This window comes from Lepidochelys olivacea (assembly GCF_965140295.1).
Source record: "Lepidochelys olivacea isolate rLepOli2 genome assembly, chromosome: 17".
In the NCBI taxonomy this organism is placed as follows: Eukaryota; Metazoa; Chordata; order Testudines; family Cheloniidae; genus Lepidochelys; species Lepidochelys olivacea.
Genome location: NC_140427.1, coordinates 9,080,730 through 9,104,215, shown reverse-complemented (window position 1 = coordinate 9,104,215; position 23,486 = coordinate 9,080,730). Strand labels below are relative to the sequence as shown.

At 42.2% G+C, this 23,486-nt stretch overlaps 1 protein-coding gene across 18 annotated transcripts in view; it reads left to right on the top strand.

Annotated features, from left to right (window-relative positions):
• The first annotated feature begins 1,034 nt into the window (after positions 1-1,034).
• Positions 1,035-23,486, top strand: part of MSI2 (musashi RNA binding protein 2) — a 378,049-nt gene continuing 355,597 nt past the window's right edge. For 16 of the 18 annotated variants that reach the window (XM_084651252.1, XM_084651253.1, XM_084651255.1 and 13 more), the window contains exons 1-5: positions 1,252-1,315; positions 1,645-1,685; positions 2,079-2,160; positions 2,793-2,877; positions 6,908-6,949. In XM_084651252.1, coding sequence (XP_084507378.1) covers positions 1,254-1,315; positions 1,645-1,685; positions 2,079-2,160; positions 2,793-2,877; positions 6,908-6,949 — 312 coding nt within the window. In that variant the 5' untranslated portion in view covers positions 1,252-1,253. Of the gene's footprint in view, positions 1,138-1,199; positions 1,316-1,644; positions 1,686-2,078; positions 2,161-2,792; positions 2,878-6,907; positions 6,950-23,486 lie in introns of those variants that run through there. The other 2 variants (XM_084651251.1, XM_084651240.1) reach the window with 2 other exon arrangements.

Sequence of the window (23,486 nt, the reverse complement as noted above, 5' to 3'; positions counted from 1 at the left end):
TATTCTGCAAACATGCATGTGCTTAACTTTGGTACCATGAACAGACTGGGGCCATGGGTTGCATACACATGTTCGGCACTATGTTTCACATCTTCTCACTTGACAATGAAATATAATTTATTTGAAGAGGTCACAAACTTTTTTTCCCCCCTCCTCACCCAATTATTTCCTTCAGGTCAGTAAGATTCTTTATTAAAGGAGAGAATAGAAAGAGTGATGCTGGGAAGAGCAGGAAGCCCTCATCCAAGTCTCCCTCATTTTGGGGCGGGGGGGGAAGGGGGTTTGATCTTGCAGTGGCAAGCAAAACTGGCCCTGTAGCAGATAGAGATTTCGACTGAGAACAGACTCCAGCATTAGGCCTTTGGGGATGAATTGAGAGTGGTGATGATGATGATGATGTGTTGTTTCTATTTCATTAACAGCAGAATCCCGACCCAGTGTGCCAAGTGCTGCATGAACTGATGCAAAGACAGGACACTTGCCTTGAAAGATCTTGTTACGGGAAGCTATTTATAAAGCTTATTTGTCATTTTTGGGGGTGTGTAGACTATCCTCTTCTTTTAAAATGTCTCAGACTGACCCTTGCGTCAGTGGTTTTTGTTGTTGTTGTTGTTGTTTTTTTTGTGGGGGGGGGGCTGTCACTCTGATTAGCAAAGGCTCCAAGACAGGTTGCTTTAGCTGCAAGGTTGTTCTTATTTATTATAGACTCCAAGAGGATGAACAGCGGCTCCTCCTGTATTCCCCCCACAACCGCTTTGCAGGCAGCTGGGCTCCCTGGCATAGATGGACCGAGGTTAGCAGCCTTCTCTCCAGCCCCGCGAAGAGGCAGCTGAAGGATCCGGGTCACGGTCAGAGACTGTGAGAGCCGTTTGGGGGGCTGGGGCGGGGGGGGAGAGAGAGGGGCAGTGCTGAGACTGATGACGTCCTCCGAATGGGTTACATTACGTTCTAGAACTCCGCCCCATGTGCGTTCAGGGGAGGGGAGAGGAGAGGAGGGGGGAGAGAAGGAGGAGGGAGCAGGAGATGGAGGGAGGAGAGGATGGTAGATGGGGGGGAGGGAAGGAGCTGAGCTAAGCTGATCCCACGTGTGACGGATCTGGCTGCTTCCCCGGCTCCTCTCTCCAGTAATATTCTCTGGTAGGAGAAGGAAAAAAAAAAAGAAAAAGAAAAAAAAAGGGGGGGGGAGGGTGGTGGGGGTTTCTTCAGGGGCTTTCGCTCTGCGCTGCTCAGGATCACTGTGGGTTTTTGCAGACATGGAGGCAGATGGGAGCCAAGCTACCTCTGGAAGCCCAAACGACTCCCAGCACGACCCTGGGTAAGTTTACCAGCCCCCCCGCCACCATCCCTACTTGATATGATTTCCTTGGCTAGGTGTTGGGGTGGGGGGGAAGAGGGGCAGAGAAGAGAGCCCCGAAGGCAGAGCCATGCCGGCGCTTCTGGTGCCCCCCTGTCCCTGAGTTGCTCACCTTGGGTGGGTTGCATTGAACTGCCCCCCTCCCTCACCCCTCCTCCCCTCCCTTCTTCCCCCCCCAGCGCACTCTCTCTCTCTCTCTCTCTCTCTCTTCCTTTTAGCTTTTGTAAGTTACACGTCAAAATGGCCGATCTGACATCTGTGCTTAACTCTGTTCTGTTTTCTTCTTCCAGTAAAATGTTTATTGGAGGCCTGAGCTGGCAAACCTCACCAGGTAAGGGACAGGGTATGTGTGTGTGGGGGTGGGGTGGGGCCCAACCCCCCACCCACCCTCAACCCTGGCTGCTTTATTGCTCTTTGTTATCCCCGTTCAGTTACCTCTCGTCGTTGGGGTCCCCCCCTCACACCACACACACTTCTTCTCCTGAACAAGGTTGTAGATCTGTATTCCCCCCCCCCCCCACAGCAAAGCCTTTGTCGAGTCCTCTATTCGACCTTAAATTGTGTGTGCGCGCGCGCCTTTAAAAAGAAATGCAAAACACCCCCACTCCATCCCACCACAAATTAAAACTCCTTGAGTGATCAGAATTGCATTTGCTTTTATTTCTCTTCTTCCCCCCCCTTCTCTCTCTCTCTCTCTCCCCTCTCTTTCCTTCTCTCTCTACAGATAGCCTTAGAGACTATTTTAGCAAATTTGGAGAAATTAGAGAATGTATGGTCATGAGGGACCCTACCACAAAACGTTCCAGGTAAATTCTCCTTCTCTTTTTAATTTCATTTGTTTTACAATCAAAGTTTTAAAGTTATCTCTTTGTGTGTATGTGTATATATTGTCCAAAAGTACCAAGGAATTTGTTTATACATTTTTAGCTGAAAATGATTTTTTTAATAAACTTTCCCATCCCCTAAACAAAACGCTGAAGACTATTGATTGTGACCTGTTTATTTGATTGCCCCCCCTTTGCACTGTCATTTTAATTGCCCTTTCATCTTTGATTAATTGTGGGGTACTCTAAAAAGAACACAAATATACCAATTTTTGCTGGGTACACTTTGCAAACAGTTTGTATTTGTTGTTTTTTTTGTTTTTTAAGTATCTTTGGTTTCCCCTCTCTCTGACGGTGATCACAACACCCCAGTCCTGTGTGCTCCAGTTTAAAACAAAGCATGAAGAGGGGGTTGAAAGGTGAAGGGGAGGTGGGATTGGAGAGACCTACATTATCTCCTCCCTTCTGAATCTGAGATATTTTTCAGTGGGAGGGGGCAGATGGGGAAAGGAAGAAACTGTTATTTATTTTTCTTAGGCTTTTTTTTGTTTGTTTGTTTTTGGTCTAGCTCTTATGTTCTCTTCCCCCACACCTTGTTCTTTGTCTCATTTCAGAGGCTTCGGTTTCGTTACGTTTGCTGATCCGGCAAGTGTAGATAAAGTATTAGCTCAGCCCCATCATGAATTAGATTCCAAGACGGTATGTTATGTGTGTGGTTGTTTTAATGTGTCCTTTATTTCCTGCAATGTTATGACTGTGACAGGCTTATTTAAAGGGACAGTGCCCTTTTCGTTTGGTTTGCTGGAGCTGCAGTTTTTGTTGTTGTTTTTTTTTTAAACTCAACATAAAACTGTCCCTGAGCGAGATGTTCATTCTGATCATTTTTCAGATTTCACTTTTAACTTTGAAAAGCTGTCACTTTTTTAAAAAAAACAACAACTTTTTTTTACCGTCACTGCAAATCCAGATCATGATCCTCCAGCCTCACAGTGAAATTAACAATATCATAGAGTGAAAAACTAACTTTTTTGAGGGGTGGGGTGGGAAGAGGAACGGTGTATAAGTAAAAAAGAGGCCACTCTTGGTAGGAACTTTTTTTTTTTTTTTTTTTTTACACCTTATCGTGGGAGTTGATGGTTTACCCTTGAATGACACACGTTTCTGAAGTTCTTCCAATCTCCCCTTTCTCAAAGTAGATTTTTTTGGAGGCGAGGGGGAGGAGGGTGTTGTGAGACTTACAAGATAGTGTAGTAAAACGGTTGGGGCTCTTTGGAGGAAAGGTGCTACAGAAGCAAAAATAATAGATTATCATTTTTGCGAAGCTTTTCACTGTAATAAGTCCCCAGTGGATCATGCAGGAAAATGCACAAAAGAGTCAGCCAATTTGTTACTTTTTTTCGTATGTAAATTACATGACTTGCCCCACATGTTACATTTTCAGTATTGGATCTGGCAGTGGACACTAAGTGTTTATGCAGATAGACCCTCGTTTTAATTCTTCTCTCAGTGCTATGCCAAAAAGTGGCGTTTGGGTCTTGTTACTTGGTTTCAGTTATAAGCCTCAGCAAACTTAGAAAAAAGAACACTAGTAAAGGTCATCATTGCTTTTGGTACAGTGCTGTCTGAAAGGGACAGAACTTTGGGAAGGGACGAATCTTCTTGGTTTAAGTGTCTGGCAGAACATCTGCTAAACATGTCAAGTGGTTTTTGTTATTCGTAACTGTCTTTTATGGTACATGTTTTGGATCTTAAATGTTTTCTTTCAACATGAGTGTTGATGGTTGGCGGGATTATGTTTTAATGCTGTTAAAGACTTATTTTGTGACGAATATAGCTAAATAAAGAACAGAACTGAACCCGACATGAGTGCATGATATTTTCTTTTTTTTTTTAACTTGCATTTTAAAAAATAACCCTACAGAAGCAGGTGGAAAGTAGTGTTTTAATTTGCCCAGCAAATTCTGCTGGGCTTGTCTGAACACGTAGCTCATGCCTTCACATTCCTTAATAATTTGATTTTAGGTTTAATCAGATATGGCAAGATAACTGATTCAACTGAACTCTGAGATTAAGCTCTCACCAGATTTCTGCTGTACAACTGTATCTGGATTTTTTTTTTTTAACAAAAAGAATAAGTTTAGATAAGATAAGGCAGGCAACATTTCTTGAACTAGATTAAAAAACAACTACAACCTAGAAGCTCACCCAGAATTATTATTGATGATTTCTTACCTCCTTCCCTTAGCCCTACGTTGCAGTTTAGTCACTGGAATGTATTTAATTTGCTCCTGGGCAGGGGAAGGGCAAAGAAATAGACAAAAATAAACTTACATCAGATTTGATTATGCTGCAGTGATTGATTCTACTTAAACAGAACCCACCCATGAAAACAACAGCATTTTTCAAAAAGTAAGACCAGCCAAGTTCTCACTCAGCCATTTATCTGTAGACATATGATAGTAACTGTTCTTTAGTATAACATAGCATTTGACTCTGTTTCAACGTTCAGCACAGGAGGCAGATCAGATCGGTTGGGTATTGGCATGGAAACGGCGCTCTTGTTGCGTTAAAAGCTTTGTTTAGGTAATGGCCATTCATATCAGAAATAGTATTATAGTCATTTCATAGAGGACTTGTAGATACAGTAAGTAGAATTGTATCTAACTAACTAATTTTTTTTTTTGGTAGAAGTTTTACTTTGTTTTTGCTGGTGGTTTCAATAGTTGACAGGGATGTGCAAAAGGTACGGATTTGCCATGCTGATTGTGTGTTCCCTTAAACATGTAATGACGTTAGACCAAAAGTTTCCCAACGAGAAAAATTAAGTTATTTGAACCTAATATTTTCCTTGTGGTGTAAAGACCCCTTTGCTTTGAGAACTGGCCTCCGTAAACTGAGTATTTGTGCTTCAGAATTTGGTGGCTGATACAACTTTTTGCCAGTGCCAGACTTTACAATAATGCCATTGTGGTGTGATTGGAGTCTCTCTAATTATCTTTCTCTTTTTGGTAACTTGTTTTTAAAAACAAACAGTATAACTTTGGAGGCTGATACAGAAATGTGCGTAGCTGTTTCTGCCTTTGGGTATCTCAATGGAAAATCCACACCTGTTGTATTTCCCTGGTAGACAAGTACCTAGTCAGTGCTGAATATATTTGTAGATAATAATCTCTGTGAAAAAGGGTAGCTTTCTAGATAAAGGATTTGACTTTTTTATATTTTTTGAACAATAAAGTGGCATGTAATCACTCATTTCTCAGGTATATGTTTAAAAAAAACCCACTTCTATATAACAGAGAAATTAATTTGTCAATTGAGTATTAAATGATTGTACCATTTACAATTTTGACATTTTAGTTGACTAAAACTACTGGTACATAGAGTGACGTGGTGGGTTACCTGTCAGTGACATCACCATAAGCAACATCTGATAGCATTAGTTTAAAAACCCTCAACTCCTTGTCCACAAAAAAATCTTAAATTAATATTCCCTTAAAATAGTTTTTATTTCAAAATATCCTTTACCAAAGCCAGGATCTAAGTTGGATATATTAAAAAAAAAAAAAAAAAAAAGTAACACTGGAAGCTGTTAAATGTTACTGCAGTTATACACATGGTTTTTCCCCTTAAATCATCCATTTTTCAAAACTTTTTATTAAGGATGTGTTTATGAGCAAATGCTGCTGAAAGAAGAGGAGGAAATTCAACAGCATATAGACCTTTCATTAGTTTTTTTTCTTTTTCTTTAAAGGTAGCAGTTTGAGGCATTATTTTGTTTACAACAAGCCATGAATCTGGTGGTGTATATTTTTTTGTTTAACACCTTGAATGGCAGGAAACAGTGGTCATTTAAAGCCATCTTATTTTTAAGTTGCTTTAAAATTGCCAGACTGGCTTGTTGAACTGGGGACCTGCTTTTTTTTTTTTTTTGTAACTTATGAAGTAAAACAGACAGTAAACCCTGCATCTAAAAATAAGGTATCAAGGGATGAAATCATGTTTTTTTTATTTCTGTGGCAGTCAGCTTTCCCTTTAAGATTAGTTTGTTAGCTCCTTCATAGAAAGTCTGCATAAATCTTTTAAGAATGTAGTTTCTTCTAGGTTTAGCACTCATGTGGTGTGCTTTTTTTTTTTTTTTACCCTTCACGGATTTTTTTTTTTTTATTGCCCACCTGTGTCCTTTGATGTCAACTGTAAAGCAAATCAGTTAGGAATGCAATTTATAAAAAGTAATCTTTGCAGTTGTTTTAGCAAGATAGTTCTAATAATTTAAAAGTAAATAATTTGGATCAGTGTTTTGTATCTTTTTATTGTGGGGGGATGGGGAGCTTTTTTTTTTTTTTTTTTTTTTTTAGAGAACCCCCAGGGGCATGTGTTTGAAAGCTGAACAAACTTGCAGATTAAGATTGTGATCCAAAATGGAGTCCATCTCTCTACAAATCTACAGAATATGCTGGTAATATTTAACATCCAGCTCTTGTTGGAGAGGCACCAGCCCAAAAAGTAGTACAGAGCATCTTGTATACCATGTAAGTTATAGTATAGAATGCACTAGATATCATTTACAGACCAGATCAATTCAGTCCCACTCTAAATCTGACCATAGTCCATTAGCTCCTAAATTGCTCTAGAAGGTCCAGTGTGCTGAATTTTAAGCCTGAGAAATGAGGGATTAATAATTCAATGGTTTAAAAAAATTAACATGATTTTCCCCATTCTTTTCCCTCAGATTGACCCTAAAGTTGCATTTCCCCGACGAGCACAGCCTAAGGTAAGTAGGAGGATCAATAATAGGATTTTAGGCACACAGAGTCATTGTTGCCAGGCAGTTCAGGTTTCAAACAGGGAATTGGCAATGAAAGCTTTTAAAGCTGGAGCGCATGGCGTCTTAAGGGTATCAGCATATGGCTGTGAAACTACAGGAGAGCTGCTTTGTGCGATATTACATGTCTCCAGTTTAACTATCTCCTTACGGAGTCCCAGTCATTTGTGCTAGTCTGAAGGAGTCTTAGCTTTTTCTCATTGTAATGGTAGAGCATTGCTGTGTTACTTACAATTGTTACAGTATTTTGTACCGTATCTTGCTACAGTATTTATGAAGAGTTTTTGGTTTAAGTGCAGGGTTTCTTGCTCGTTTCAGGCTGAGCTTTGAGCTCCTTTGCTTTGATGGATGGGAATAAATCTCTGCCCTCATGCTTTGTGAGTTTTCTTTTGTATAACTTTTGAGAGGTGTTTGGGCACTAATAAGTGGTGGGTAATGAGTTCTTGATTGGTATGAAGCTCTGAACTTTTATGAGCATTGGGTATGCCTTTCCAAGAAGGATGAACAAAGAGCTGTAAGTCTTTTATCGTACTAGTCTTATTGGATAGTGACCTGCTCCTTATAGGGCATACTTTGTTATAATGTGGTCAGTTTCCATGTTGGGACAGACACTTTAGCCATGTGCAGAGAAGCTTTCATCTGTATGCTATCTCTGAAATATATCTTGGTACCATTGGTGCTGGAGGACCTGTTTGTGGAATTGAAACAGTTCTTACTATTTAAAACTCTGTTTTGCAAAAGCAGTAGATCAGTTTTTCAAATTCCAATATGCAATCAGTTAACTTGACTTTCGAAGTCTGAGTCTGAAAAAGAGTTTCTACAGTTAACTTTCCTCTCTTTTTTGCTTTGTCTCCACTGCAAAAACTTAATTCAAATGGTATACACCATTGATGTATATTAAAATCAACCTGGATTGCTTCTGTATTCTGTTCTAGTCCTGCCTCCTCATTAAGAAGTGGGGGTGGGGAGGGAGGTGAATAGGAAGCTGTAGACACAGGCGAAAAGGGAATAGTGGTTGAAATTGGTGGGTAGAGACTGCCTAAACAAGTTTAACTGAATATTTTTATTGTACATAATCCCACATGAGAGCGAGCAATTTAATAGTGCATGATGTTATAACATTATATACTGTATAAAGCACACATCCAGAAGAAAATGTGTAAATTTAACATCTCTGGGCATATAGCAAGAGGAGTAATAGCAATTTAAAAAAAAAATCTACATGCAGAAATTAAAACTAAACAAATGTACTTAAACCTTTCCTTGAGGGCTCTTACTTTCTTAAGATGTAGCTAATGCTAATTAATGACAAAAGAGGGGGCTGGCTTATTTCTGTATTAAGCAAAGAGTTTTGTGTTATGTAGGGTTTGATAGCTTTGGGATTATGTTGTTGAGTAGTGCTGTGTTTCACACAGTGCGTTCCTTAAAGCTACAGAAGTCCTAACTAGTCTTGAAATTAAATTATGAAGGTCGTCTTGCCTCGTAATATGTTTCCCCTGCACCTTTTCTTTTTTAAACCATCTTTCAATTTCTAATGGTCTTCTGTTACCAAAGCTGTCTGTACTGTCAGTATTGTTTGTTTGCAAAAGCTTGTAATGATGATAAATGAGTATTATGGATCTGAGTGAGTTAATTTTTGATTGTTGCCAAAAATATTCTTCCACATTAAAGATCTGAATGCAAAATCAGGTCATCTTTGCTAAGTGGATTTTTTTAAAAAAAATCTTGATAGTAAACATCTCTAAATTATGGGGCAAATGATGGAACATATGTAGGCTTCCACTCTCAGCATGAAGCCACCCTGTATGGAAAGCTAAGCATATTTTGCTTACATCTAATCCTGATTTTTATTCAGTCCTCTTTAATAATGGATTCAAATTTTTATTTAGCAGGTTGTGTTTTTTAGTTTTTCTTTAAAAAAAAATAAGGCTTAAAATTGGAAGGAAACACACCGTAAATTAGTTGCAATAAAGAACAGATTTAATATTAGTGCTGTCATAATATTCTTTAATACATCTTATAAATAAAAACCTGTTTTGACCTGTTTTTTTTAAATTAGCTGTTGAATTAAGGCTTTAGAGTATAGCAGTTCGCCTGTCCTAGTTGAGCAGTAAATGTTCAGTGTTAAAATGCAACTGTGCTTCAATCGAATTAACTAGTTGATGCTTGAGTCCATAGAGATTAATGCTATTAATGAAATGTCTACCTTTTTGAGAGTTTTTTCTCAGTAGTTCATCTTCCTGTTATGTTTAGTATCATATCAATTCTTTTTTGAAACAGGAGCTTTTTGCGCTCTAAAGTGATTGTTGTTGAACTATATTGGTGGAAGCTGATGGAACATTCCCCGTTCTCAGTCACAAGTAACATGCTTCAGTGCTTTCCTCGCCTCTCTGGCAGTAGGCCTTTTGACCTGCCGAGCCAACCTTCAGAGGTGGCGTGTTGGGCTGTTCAAAGAGTGAATTTACTGTTGACGTTCTGTCAGCGCAGAGATGGAATATGGGAACATTAGGATTATGTGCGGCCCTTTGCCAGTTCACGTACTTAGCTTATTTCTGCACTTAAATTATTTTTGCGTCTACAAATTATTTTTTAAAAGGTTTTTTTTTTTTTTCCTTCCCTTGTGGTGCTCCAATCAAACGAATGTTTAGAGGTGGCCAACTGCTGTCTTTCAAACAGGGTTGTGATAACACATTTTCCTTTGGGCTCCCTTACCTGTGTCTTCAGGATTTGACACCTCCGTGATGATGCAGATCCGTTACTGAGCAAGAAGTGGCAGGCTGTAACAGCTGAGAATTCTTCCCCTCTTTTGTAGAATGACCGTAGCAGATCTCTAGGCATTTGCTTCTAATGGATTACACCATAATGTGTAATCCTACTCTTCTTGTGAAGGCTAGGGCAACTTGCAGCCATTGTTTTAAGAAATTTTGCTGCCGGGGTTTAAAACTTGTTGAGTCTATAGAATCTGGCTAATACTGAGATGAAGGAAATAGACAAATACAGTTTTGCAGTTGCTGCTGTTACCTGGTAAAAATTCTGATTAACTTCCAGCTTCTGAAAGGAACGTTGAAATAATGGAGCATTTATAGCATTACTAACCTGAAAATCTTTTAAAAAGAAAACCATATGTACCTGGGAGAAAAAAGACCAAATTCTTTCATTCCCATTGTAAACAATAAGGACACTAACAGTTGAGGGTTTTTTAGAGAGAGAGAGAGAGAAACCCTATTATCCCAACCTCCGCATTATCCGAATCTCTTCCTTGTTCCCCGACAGGCCTGTTCACAAGACAAATGCCTGTGTGCAACCCCCCAGTTTGCCACCCTGCCCAGCTGTCAGCATGCAGTTCCCTGACACCTGTGCCCAGTTGCCTGCATGCCCATCTTCTGCCCACACCTTACCTCTTGGTCTGTTCGGTGTCATATTTTAGGCTCTGGCTGCTGCAGCAGCCCCCCGAGTGCCCTGGGGACTGCAGCACTGAGGTGCCCAGCTCCCTTTTCAGCAGGACCTCTGTGCTCCCCAGGCAGCCTGCAAGAGCCAGTGCTGGGGCGTGCACTGAGCTGGGCAGCTGCAGGAGGAGCCTGGGTGCTAGGGAGTCTGTTGCCTTGCTGTTACTGCACATGTATAGTGACAGCAGGGAAGTCCAGCTGTTTCTTGTTGAAAGGCAGAGCTTGTTCGATGCCCTCTTGATTATCCAAATGCCTGTTTATCTGAATAGCACAGGGGACGTAGATTTTATTCAGATAAACAGGAATAAACTCTGTGTGTGTGTGTGTGTGTGTGTGTGTGTGTGTGTGTGTGTGTACACATTTGCAGATATTACTTTACTTTATTAAGTGGCAGGGGAGAAGATAACGATCTCATTTAATTTGCTTCTTCTGTATTTTCCAATGTCTGGGTCCTTCTTTGTCTCTCTTGGAAAATGTGAAAAGCATTGTATGAAAAAGAGGCAGACAAGTTTCCAGTGGAAGCTTGACATCAGTGGGGCTACTCATGGCAGTCATGTTATGTGCCCAAGTGTTCACAGGATCAGGCCTGAGGGTACAAACACTTGATATCAGGGTCCAGTGCTGCTTGTTGTGAACAGTCCTAGCAGGTGGAGTAGATCGAACCACTCGCCATAAGGAAGATTACATATCAAAACACTGTTGAGTGTAACCTGCTGACTTAAAAGTGTTATGTTTTTCTCCAGTAGATGGCCTACACAAAGGACAAGCCTACTGTTGCTGCCAGCTAGTGGAGTTACCCCTTCAGCTCAAATAGTAGAGGCCTGCGCTCTTGGTGCTGAATATCCTGGGTTCTGCGCCTGTTGTCAATCCAGAGCGGAGGTCATTACGTTTTCAGGATTGTATTTCAAATTAAATAATGCCATCCACAGATGACCTGGGCACATCATCCCAGATGACAGTTCAGTTGCAAAAACAGTGAAAAGATTTTAACCTGAGAGGATTTTGTGTGTTGGTCTGGATGCGCCAGGGGAAGCATGTCTCATTTCAACCTTTTAAGAGAGCGTTGAGCTTTATTTAAAATAACCTGACAGAGCCTTATTTCAACCTTGGATGCTATTCAGTGGACAGATTGTCAGCTGATTTCTTGCTTTGAATTACTGTGTGCAAATGGGCATACACAGGCTTCTGCGTGGGTAGGTAGTCTCCCAGCTAGCCATGTAAGCAGGCAGATAGCTGTCTGGGCATGTGGGACATAAGCGTGTAATCACACACACCCTCCCCTCCCCTCCATTCTGATTGAAAAGCAGAATTTTGTAGCCTTCCCTTTCATTTGGATCATACATTATTAAACTCTAATATATTTACTAGTTATTGCAAAGCAGTAAGCAGAGAGCATGTCCTGCCAGAATAAATATACAGGCTAGATTGTCAAGCTGTCTAAGGGGTTTGGATGCCTACCCCCCTTTAATTTTAATGGAAATCAGGTGTCTAAGTCCCTTGGACAGCTGTGTAAATCCAAGCCGGATTGTCTGTTTTCTTATACAGCATTCAACTTGCAGTGGCATTCTGATAGCCAAGCATTTGGTGGTGGTTCCTGTTGCACTCTGTTCTGTACGCCCCGGGATTTGCCCCACTGCTTCCCAGGGTTACTGAAGTAAAGGGTGAGAGGTGGAATTTGCTGCATTTTTCACAAGAATGGGAATTAAACACACGAGCAGAACTCAAGACTCTTCTCCCTTTCTTCCCCACCGGCCTGTAGTGGAGCAGCGCAGTCAGACTTGTTCCTTGTGACTTTCTTCCTGTTTGTAAATGGATGAGAGGGAAACAATTCCTTTTTTTTTGGGTCACCTTTTTTTTTTTTTTAAAGTAATAAAACTAGTACTCCTTCTCCAGCTGTTCCTTGTGCATGCTGAGTAGTGTGAAGTTGGTGCTCAGTAAAGCTGGTAGGGACTACTTTAGGCTGCTAGTGACCAGTTCCTACATAGCCTGTTCAATGAATGCTTGTGTAATCCACTTACTCTGGGTAACCCAGATGAATTTCCCCAGCCAGTGGGTGCTTGTAGCCCATACCCATGAAGCATGGTGCTCTGTCTCCCTCTATTGACAGCTGGGCCACACACAGTGGTGGATGAGCCTGCTACAGCCTTGCCAGACGGAGCTAGATCTTTTCGCTCCAGCAGTTGAGGCTCACAGTTTAAGATCCAGAAGTCCCAGGTTCAAATTCAGTTGCTGATGACCCATCCAGGATGCAGCATCAGCCATGCTCTTTAATACTTTTTCCCTCTGGTTGAATGAAACTGAGCAATGCACGTTGACGCTTTACATTAGGCAAAATGTCCCGGGCTTTATCAAGGGTAGGGTTTTTGAGCTGGGCATGTGGCTTTTTTTGTTTTGAGAAATAAACATTTCTTTCTTCTCCCTAGGCACAAAGTAAAACACTCCAATTGTCTATAATACCAAGAGACTGTTGTGAATTTGGGTATAATAGATGTCTCCCCGTTATCACTGCCTAGGGATGTCTTTTGTGTTTGTTTAGATTGTAAGCTCTTGGGAGCAGGGACTGGCTTTTTGTTCTGTTTGTACAGCACCTAACAAAATGAAGTCCATGCCTAGGGCTCCTATTTGCAGTGATGATGACAATGTACTTATGTTCCCTTTGACTTGCTGCTGACCAGTTGGAGATGACTGGATTGGGTTCCTTTTTGGTGGGCTTATTCCTTTCCTGCCCTTTTCTATACCTTCTTCCCCCTCCCCCATAGTTTCTTCCAAGGCACTTTTTTTTTTCCCCCCTGCACCAACCTTTGGTGAGGGTGAGTTGGGGACAGGGTGCATTGGACTGCTAAACCCAGGGTCGTGAGTTCAATCCTTGAGGGGGCCATTTAGGGATCTGGGGAAAAAATTGGGGATTGATCCCGCTTTCAGCAGGGGTTGGACTAGATGACCTCCTGAGGTCCCTTCCAACCTTGATATTCTATGATTCTATAAGAGGGAGAGGTGAAGAGAAGTAGGGTGGCCAATACCCTGGTGTGTTTCACTCTGTCTCCAAATTGAGTACGTGTTGTCTGCAAAGTGCTCAGCCTTTTACAGCCTGAGGGCAGATCCAGTAATGACTGATCTATAATCATCAAATTCATTTATTTGTCACTGCCAGTGACAGGCCAGTTAATGTAATGGATTTTTTTTTTTTTTTGGCTGTTGACTCTGGTGATTTTCTCCCAAATGTTGTGAAATCCAAGACATTAGGGGAATTTGTGACTTTTTTTTAAGAGGAAAGTTATTGAAAAAGCATAACAAAGTGTATGTAGAAGATAGAGGTATATGATGAAGGGGGAAAAAAAAACAAGCTCTTTGCCCAATTACTGTATATCTAGATGCCCTTTCAGTTCCTAATAGTTAGTTAGTTATTATTCTTTTACTAGATTTCAGCTTTTACTGCTTTTAAATAGAAAGGTATTCTGGGTCATATAGTAAGGGGAGGAAAGGCACTTAAACAGAGTCCATCAGCTTAGAAAATCACACTTCTGGCTGAAAATGTTTTACGTGCTGTTACAAGTAACTACTAAGATTTCTATGGCCTAAATCAGCAGTCTGTCCCTATTTAGTGAAGAAATTGAGCACATGCATAAGTCCCATTTAAATCTGTCAAGCACGTGCATAAGTACTTTGCTGAATCGGGGTGGATTTAAAGAGCATTCTTAAATGGATTTATTGAACTGGGGAACCTAGAACAGGGATTAGAAGATTACTTTATGCAGTTAACAGTACTTTGTGTATAGTCAGTTTCATGACTTCTCTTGTAAAGTTGCCATCAGTTTCACTTGTTTTCTGTGGGTCTCACCCAGAGGGAGACGTTCATTTAAAGGGGGGGGGGGGGAAGTGTTGTAAAACTGCAAAAACTGGCAATCTGATGCAGGGGTAGATGTAGTTTCTGACACTCCTTTTAATTTTTTAAAATAATTGACGGACTCTCTTTTAGCCTCCAATCCTGCAGATGCATCCCATCGTGCTAAGCGCTGTACAAACACAGAACTAAGAGACGGTCCCTGCCCCAAAGGGCTTCCAATCTAAGTGTGAGACAAGAAATGGATCCAGGCAGATGGGGGAGTGTGAGGAAACAATGAAACAATAGCGATCAGCATGACAGGCAGCACACTGTAATCGCTTGAGTAGTTCCATTGACTTCAGTGGGACTATTCATGTGGTTGAAAGGAGGCACAGGCTTAGCTTGTTTGCAGGGATTGGCGTTTGAGAATGTAAACTGTTTGGGGCAAGGACTATTCTGTTACTAATGTATGTACAGTGCCTAGCCCCATCCTGACTGAGGTCTCTAAGGTACTATTGCAGTACATATTCTCAGGTAGACCCGTGTCCCTTTAATCCAATCAATTTGCAATATCGATAAATGCACTTCACACCCTGGGATTTCACTGCTTCCCCTCTCTCCCGAATTCTTTATTGTCTGAAGTGTTGCCTTTATTTTTCTTGATTGTAGAGAAGGTTTCAAGAATGTACTAAATCACTCCTATCCTGCTCAGTGTTGTTGGGCTTTCCTAGATATCTACACATGGCTATATTGTTGCAATCCAGTAGCTTTCATTTTTATTTAAGACCATGCTTTGTAAACTAATTACAAAGCAAGGCCCTGATCCTACAAAGATTTGTGCGCATACTTCGCTTTACAGTCTCTGAATAATCCCATAGAACGCAGTGCATAAAGTTAAACGTAAGTCAGTGTTTGCAGGATGGTGGGTTAAGTGTGTGTAGGCAGGGATGTGGGGGGGAAGGAAGGGGTGGAATAACAGAGCTAGAATGCATCTACCCTCTCCATCCCCCAAGCAAAGACTTGCATTAATTTCCCAAAGACTCCTGTGTACAATAGAGAAGAGGCTTCAAGCTGACTGAAGGGGCAAAGGTCCAAGAAAACTACTGTAGCAAAAACTGATGCTGAGTGACGGTAATGAGGGGACCAGGCAGGTGGGAGGGAAAATGGCGTTGGGGGGGGCGGGGCAGAGACTAATACCTAGTGAATTAAGTAGTTCCCATGGTTTAAAGTTGTGAAGGCTTGCTGGGTTTGTTTTTCTCTGCGTGTGTGAATGATCTGAGATGGGACTGACCTCATTTCCACTGCTGGATCCAAATGCCGCAGAACTTGGGCAGAGTTCTGGTATGGATCCCGGCTTTGAGTCAGATCCATGTGTACTGATAGGAAAGTTTGCATTCTTTAGCTAGGGCTTTTGGTTGATTGAAGCACAAAATCTTGGACAACTCCCTTCAGTTGCCCCCTCTTAGACTTGCTAATAAGATTCCCCGCCTCCTCCAAAAGCCTTGGTCACAAAATCCATAGGCATTTTCCCATCTATATTTTATATCCCCACTACCTGTCTTAGCTTGAGTTTGTTCTATGCGTCACTTTTGCATCAGGGAGGAGGATGAGGGACACGAGACAAAAAAGAGGCTCTGAAAATCCCAATTTCATATCCAAACCAAAAGGCCTGACAGATTTTTCAGCTCTTTAAATGCTGAAGCAAACAGAATGCCTCTTAAATAGAGAACTACTAGGAGACTTTGTAACAATTGCTGTATAAATATTTAGTTTTTCGGAAACTTCCTGAAGGACTATTTCAGATCATGTATAACTGTGCAAAGAGGTTAAAAGAAACCAACCAAGCTGAGCTTTCACTCTGTGTCTGTGGATGTCTCAAGCCTGTGTTGTGAGTTAGAGATAGTGTCTGGGGCCTGCTTTGTTGAAAAAGCTTGTCAGTTTAAAATCCTTAGCAATAACAAATGTTTTTTTTCATTGGTCACACTAGTGGAATAGGCCAGTGCTGGGGAACACGTCATTAGCAGTTTTTCTGTTGCTCTTGCTAAAAGAATGGAAAGTTCTTGGGAGAATAAGCCCTTCTCAAGCACAGTATACCATGCAGCTTGCCTTTTGGGCATGGGCATGTTATGAACCACTTGTCTCTCTCCACCCTGAATCTGTGGTATGTAACAATAGTATGCTGGTATTCTCCTCCTCCGTTTATACAGCATATCTCGTGCAGGAGGATTCCAAAGTGCCGCAGATGAATAGAGGAAATGCTTCCCTTGCCAATGAAATGCCACCACTTCTGGGGTTGGGCATAGCAGATATTCCAGGGCCCCTAGCTACACTACACACATGGTGAAGCCAGGAAAGGAAGGAAAAACAAAATAAAACTGAAGTTGGAATTGAATGTTGTACGCCGTGCAAGTTGTACTCTGTGAAAAGCTCTTTTGTGGGTTTGTGGAAATCAGCTGCACTGTCTGCTGAGGAACACACATTTTGCATATAGTGTCTTGACCCTGGGATTCTCTAGAGGGCTTAGCATTCAGTGGGAAGGAAAGTTCTATTTAACTATATTACAGTAACATATGGAGATCCCAACTGAGATCAGGCACTATTGTATCATACAGACATAGTAAGAGACGGTCCTTGTCCCAGAGGCAAAAGATTGGAGGGGAAACAGGCCTGCAGGCAGTTAGGAGTCTAAATACCTTTGAGGATCTAAGCCTAAGTGTCTTGCTCAGGGTCGCACGGCGTAGCTGGGAATAGAACTCTCGTCTCTTGAATGCCAGTTGAGTGCTCTAGCATGCTCTGTCTTTTTCTGTATGGTATGTTTGATACAGGCCATGCTTATGGGGAGATCCTGTGTCCATGAGCAATGGACAAGAAATGCATTAAAGAAAACCGCACCAAACTTAAGCTATTTCTATCGTTACTATGGTGCTGCATTGATTGAAATACTCAGTTTAAAAAAAATCAGAAATTTATACTTAGGGCCCAAACTGTTGCCGGTGTTGTGTTGGGCTGTGACTTGTAACTGCTAGAATCACGAGGTTGGTGGTACAATGGGGTTTCTGAACAGCTGCAGCGGTAGTGAGACGTAGGGGGGGAAATTAGATAAGGGTAGGGTAGACCAGAGCAGTGTGAAAGGTAGTTTGTGGTATGAGTTATGGCTAATGCTTGTCACATGGTACAAGCTAGTGTGGTGACTGGGGAGACAGGCTTGCACCAGTTGAACTGGAAGAGTGGGTGGAGAATAACTCAAGTAGTGTATTGTGATGTGGGGACAAATCCAGTTCCCCACCTGAGTAACCGTGGCGGGGGGGTAATGTCTACACTGAAGTCATGGGGCGGCTGTAGACACACCTGTGCTAGCTGTAATCTGGTTAGTTTGGGTACCAGAGCAGTGAAGCTATGGCAGCAGGGTCTTCAGCATGGGCTTGCTGCCTGGGTAATTACCTAAGGTTTTGGGCAAGCTTGTACAGAAGTCCATGAAGCCCCTTACTGCTCCAGTACCAGAGCTAGCTAGATTAAAGCTATCTTGTGTACGTCCACGGTGTGACTGCAGAGTAGATGTACCCTAAGGTGAGCGCTAGAGAGACAGCATGTCTCCTCCTTTCCAAGTGGTGCTGGGTTCTCTGACCATGCTATGCCCCCTATGGAACTGAGCTGTGTGCCACATGGGGCCACGCCTTCTACCCCTATCTCCACATAGGCTGACTTCTGGAGTCCAGCTTTTTCCCTTGTCCAGCAGGACCACACCACTTTCACTGCATGGTGCCTTGTCATCTCCACATGCTCCACCCATGGAGGGTGGCTGTAGTCTTCTGTTTTATGCAAACTAGAGGTATCCCCTAGCCGGCCTGAGTTTGGGTATCTTGATGCACTTCTACAATGATGCACGGAGCACTGGAGACAGATGACATCATAGTTGTTTGTCCTAGTTTCCCTTTTGGGTATTAGAGTGGGGATTTCCTGGCATAGTCAGTCCAAGAATCTGGTGGGTGGACGGGTGGTGGTGGTGGAAGGGAGAGAGATTTTCTTGCCATGCTATTCGTATGTTTTTAATTCCTGACTCAATTAGTTTCATGAACTGTGATCAAAGTGGGAGGTTACTACAGCGGTGCATTAAGCCCAGCAAGTTATTGACCAAGGAACAGTTGTCATCTTCTTGTATAATGGATTTTTTCCTTTGGCCAAATCAGCAATGCCATTAATTCTCCCCATGAAGTAAAAGGCTAGCTGAAAGTCCTCCATAGCGAAGATTCCCCCAAAGTTTTGTGAATGTGGCTTTGATTTCATTGGAGTTACAATTTAATTAAAAAGCAGCTTAGATCTCTGAATCTCAGTTTGACAGGTGTCTCCAGCAGTTACTTTCTTTTCCCTATCCGTCTTACGTCTATTTAAAAAAAAATGCTTTAGTAAAAAAAAAAATATCAATGAGCAGTTACCCATCCAAAGGCTTTAATGCTAAAGAACCTAAGACTTGATGGGAACTTTAATTACAGACATAAACTGTGACTGTCTATCTTAGATGCTTTTATGGCCTCTCTCGCTGTAGTATCAAAGTACCTGATACTTCAGAGAACATGTATAGAACTTTATTTAGCTGATGCCACATGTTAAAGATCTCTTGTAATGTGTGGAAAGTAAAATTAAAATAACAAGGCAAATAATTACAAAATGATGGCAAAGCAAAATATATGTATCCTTGTAGAAAAAGTAACCTTATTGGGTCCTATCCACAACTCAAGGAACTTGGTTTACAGGGTAAGCATCTCATGCAGAGACGATCAAAGAAAATTTTGCTGTTTCATAATGTTCTTAAGTATCTTTGGCAGGTGCAATTTTTCTGCTGTTGTGGGTGTGTCTCCCTTCGTTTCCTTGAAATGTTTTAAGTTTATTCCAAATGAGAGGAGGACCTGTTTGTTTTACATTCTCTAGAACTGGGGATCATTGGAATCCAGGCAGATATATGCACACCAAGCACTCCTTGAAGTGGAACAGAGACTAGAGCAAGTCCTAGCTTGCATGGTTTGGCTACTAGTGTGGATTAGGCAGTTAATGCTCCTGTGTATGGAGGAAGCTTGTTGGCTTTATGCATGAGTTCTTCCTGGTGCCTGGCAGGGTTAAAGGTCTAAAATACTCAGTACTAGCTAATGGTTTGAATATCTTGCCTGTATGCTGCAAAGTTGCCTGTATGTGACTATGTGCTGGCCCTGCACTGGTGGAACTCTCAGTAGAAGGATTGCCTAGATGTGTATTTAAGTCTCTCACGCGGCAGTCTTGGACTCTGAACTCTCGCCTGTTTTTTCAGAAAGCTTTTAGGCCTTGTCTGCTCTCAGAAAGTTTGGATGTGTAATTCTCCACAGCGTGGAAACAGTAGATATAACCAGGGCTTAGTCTTGCATTACAACTCCAATGTTGTTACCTCCCGAGAGAAAAGCATTTAAGTTCCTCAGGGTGGTTTTTGAAAATCTTACCCTTAATCTCTCTGTGTGCGAGCGAGACAGGTGGTTACCCCCCTTTCACAGATTGGAAAATTGGAGGCACAGAGGTGTCTGTTTAGTCAGGCCTGGAAGTTTAGCGCTTGTCAAATACTTTGAGATTCTCTCATGAAACATGGCCAAAAATATTTCTCATTTTGGAAAAGGGTGATTCCAAACCCTTAATTGCCACTTTATGTAATTTCCCTGTCTATTAATCATGTACCTCTGAGATTGCTCAGCTGTGTGTGTGTGTGTGTTCTGGGACTTCTTTTTGGTCAAAAGGGGCTGAGAAGCAGACATACTGGAAGTGTGATGACCGCTGTGGTGTATCTTTGCCTTTTTGTTGAGTATTTGTAGATAACTTCGCTTCATTCTCTACAAAGAGACTTGAACTTTCCATTAAGGATTGCCTTAAAATTGTCTCAGTGGGGCTTGTGGGGAGCTGAGAGATCAATTTGATTCATTGTTGGTGCAAAACCTCTGCAGAATGTTTATTTTTAATACTAGCTTGTTAAAAATGGTATTCCTAAAATGCCAGGTTTCGGTCTGCATTTGAATCTGCTTAAGAATGATGCTTGCAGCATTTAGACTGGGGGCAGGGAAGAAGAGGACTAATAGGGGAGAAGCATGCCAAAAGCTAAAATGTTTCACTTTACAGAAACATGCTCAAGGGACAAGGTTCATGAATGCCCAAAGAAACTGATTCTCTAGAGCAGACCCACCTGATCAGCCTGCTCAGTGCACCAGGCTACCATAAAATTGGCCTTTTAATAGTAATGTGATTAGAGCAAATGAGAACAGTGAAAAATTCAAAGCAACACTTAGCAGTTCTTAAATTTTTTGGGGGGGGGGGTGAGTGGAAAGGGCAAGAGAGGCATAGTGTGCTAAAGCTGTAATGAGTATTAATGAGAAATGGGGTTTGTTATTTAGCACATGCTTCTGGTAAACATGTGAACTAAGAAAATCTCTTGTCTACTTTGTAGCATGCAGCATATTATTTTATAGCAAGTCAGCTGTTAGAGGCAGGTTATAGAAGTCAAGACTCTTCGGTTTTATTCCTGGAACCTTGGGACATGTCTCAATCTCTATCTCTGATTACTTACCTTTAAAAATAATAATTTTATGGCCACTATTACTGTATTTCTGAGCACCTCACAATCTTTTAATGTGTTTATTCTCTCAATGCCCCTGTGAGTTAGGTGGGGTAAAGGTGTTATCCCTCCTGCTACAGATTGGGGATTGAGGCATAGGGAGATGGAAGGTGTGGGTGATGGGGTGTACAAACCCCATAGCAGGCAACAAAGTGTTAAGGGATTATTTTGGGCTCAGCGTGCCTCGCCCTGCCATGCCACACCTGCAGCAAATGCTCTTTCTGCTGGAGGAATTAAAAGACAGGGCATTAGCTCATTTGGGTAGCAGAAGGGGAGTTAAGCAGACCTGCAGCCCACAGCTCCAGCAGCCCAGAGAAGAGGGAAGCCTAAAGGCTCTGACACAGCTGTCCAAAGGAGCCCTCCCTGAGGGAAGGGAGGACCCACCCCAGAGACAGAAATATCCCTCCCTCCCCCACCTGTGGAGCCTGGACATTGGTAACCTTCTCTTATTTATTTGGTTTGGACTTCCCCAACAGGGGGAAAGCCTTGGACTAAGCTGACCCGGGGGGAGGATGAGAGGAAGTGGCCCAGGGAGGAGAGCCTGAAGCAGCTTTGGTTGCCGGACAACTGGTAGCCCAAAGGGCCTGGATCTGAGCCCAGTGGAGTGGGCGGGCCCAGGCTCCCCCACCACAATCCCCTTAACAGTTAGGGGTTGTGGTCATGACCACTAGGCCACGCTCCCCACCAAGACCAGGTGAGGGCCATTACAATATGATTATACAGCATACTAAGCCTTGAGACCAAGCCTTCCTTCTGTCCACACACCACCAATCTGGCTTGGGTCAGCAAGCACTGGGGACCCAGGATCCTACTAGGGGGGTGAGTACAAATCCCACTGAAAGTTTGGTTCAAGCTCTGTCACTTTACAGTGTGGACACAGCTCAAGCTGTGGACCTGAGTTAGCGTAGTGAGGGCATATTGGCATTGCTGTGAGACCTGGCTCCAGCAACTGTCAGCCCCGTTTTTCGTGTGCTGTGGAGGCTCAAGTCCACAAGCCCAGGACCTGGACACCTGGGTTTACAATGCAGTGTAGACATACCCTGAGTGACTTGCCCAAGGTCACACAAGAAGCAGATTAGGGAGCTGAACCCAGGTCTCCTGGATCCCACCCTAGGGCCCTAATGACTGGAACCTCATGCCTTCCTACTTTGTTCTTCCCCCATCCACATGCTGGGAGCCTTAAGTCATGAGCTTTGGCATCCATTGCATTTTACTGGGACTCCTAAGAACACAGCATGTTGAGATTCGGGGGATTCCTATGGGCTTTGTTTTCACTAGGCCTAAGCTGTTCTTCAGTAGAGCTTTCCAGGAGCGTGATCTAGTTCTGCCTATTAGGAGAGGGAGCCGGGCCTCACTGATTCCTGCTCCCTGCTGCATAATAAATCGGGTACTAAAATTAGTGCTGGTCTCCCTAGGCCATAATTCTTGCTGAGATTATAGAGAATTGTGTGTGTAGGGAGGAATCATGGGGTTTTTTTTTGTTTTTTGTTTTTTTTCTTTATAACCTTGAGTGTCCAGTTTCCAGCTTGTTTGTTTTATTTTTTTACTCCCCCACTCTTTCCCACCCCACCCCCCTTCCCTTTCTTTTGGGTAGGGCTTAGCCTTTCTCTGTATTTTGGCTGTTTTAAGCCTCTGTCACTGCAGGCAGATGAGTTCCTTGGGAGCTCTTCTGAAGGTTTTGTAATTGAGTCTTTTACCACGGCGACAGGATATTATTAACCTTCAGTAAAGCAATTTATTTCATACTCCTTTGTGGGGATAAGCTTTTTTTTTCTTCTCCCCTCAAGAAAGTATGTACGTGGAGAATGGCTTTTACATACAGGGATAGTTGGACTTGAAGCAGCAATTATGACTTTAAAAAATAATTTATATGAAAAATGGGCACTTCTGTTTCTGTCAGCCTGAAACAAACCTTTGGTCCTGACTGACTTTTTTTCCCCCCCCCCCTTGTGTGTTTTTATTTTTAAAAACGTACCTTTGACTATAAGTGGCTCTGAAAAGGGGTCACGTTTCATTTTAGAACGCTACATGTTTAACAACCCCAGCTACTTTAAGCAATAAAACATCTTGTTTTCATCTCTTGCAGCTGCTTAGAAAAAACAACTGAGAACTTGAGGGAGCTGGCTTTGCTCTTGTTGTCTCCTTTGCCTTTCAATCAAATGCAGACTTCTCTAGAGGCCATTAAAGATTGGCTACTGGAATGGGCTAGGAAACACTGGAAAAATAACTAGACTTGTTGGAGAGTCCGTCTCTGTTTTCTGTTGGGTCTGAGGGCTTTGTGGCTAAGGCACTGGACTGGGACTAAGAAGATATGGGTTTGATTCCTGGGTCTTCCATCAACTCCTTGTGTGACCTTCAGCAAGTCATCTCACCTTTCTGTGCCTAAATTCATCATCTGTAATGGGGATGATGATAATACTTGCTTTGTCCAGCTTGTCTGTTTAGACTACGCTCTTTGGGGCAGAGAATCTCTCATTACTATGCATGTGTATGGATCCTTGCATAAAGGGGCCCCTATCTCTGTTGGGGTCATCAGGTACTATTGTACTAAAAATAAAATATACTTTAAAATGTAGCATTAATAATAATCATGCC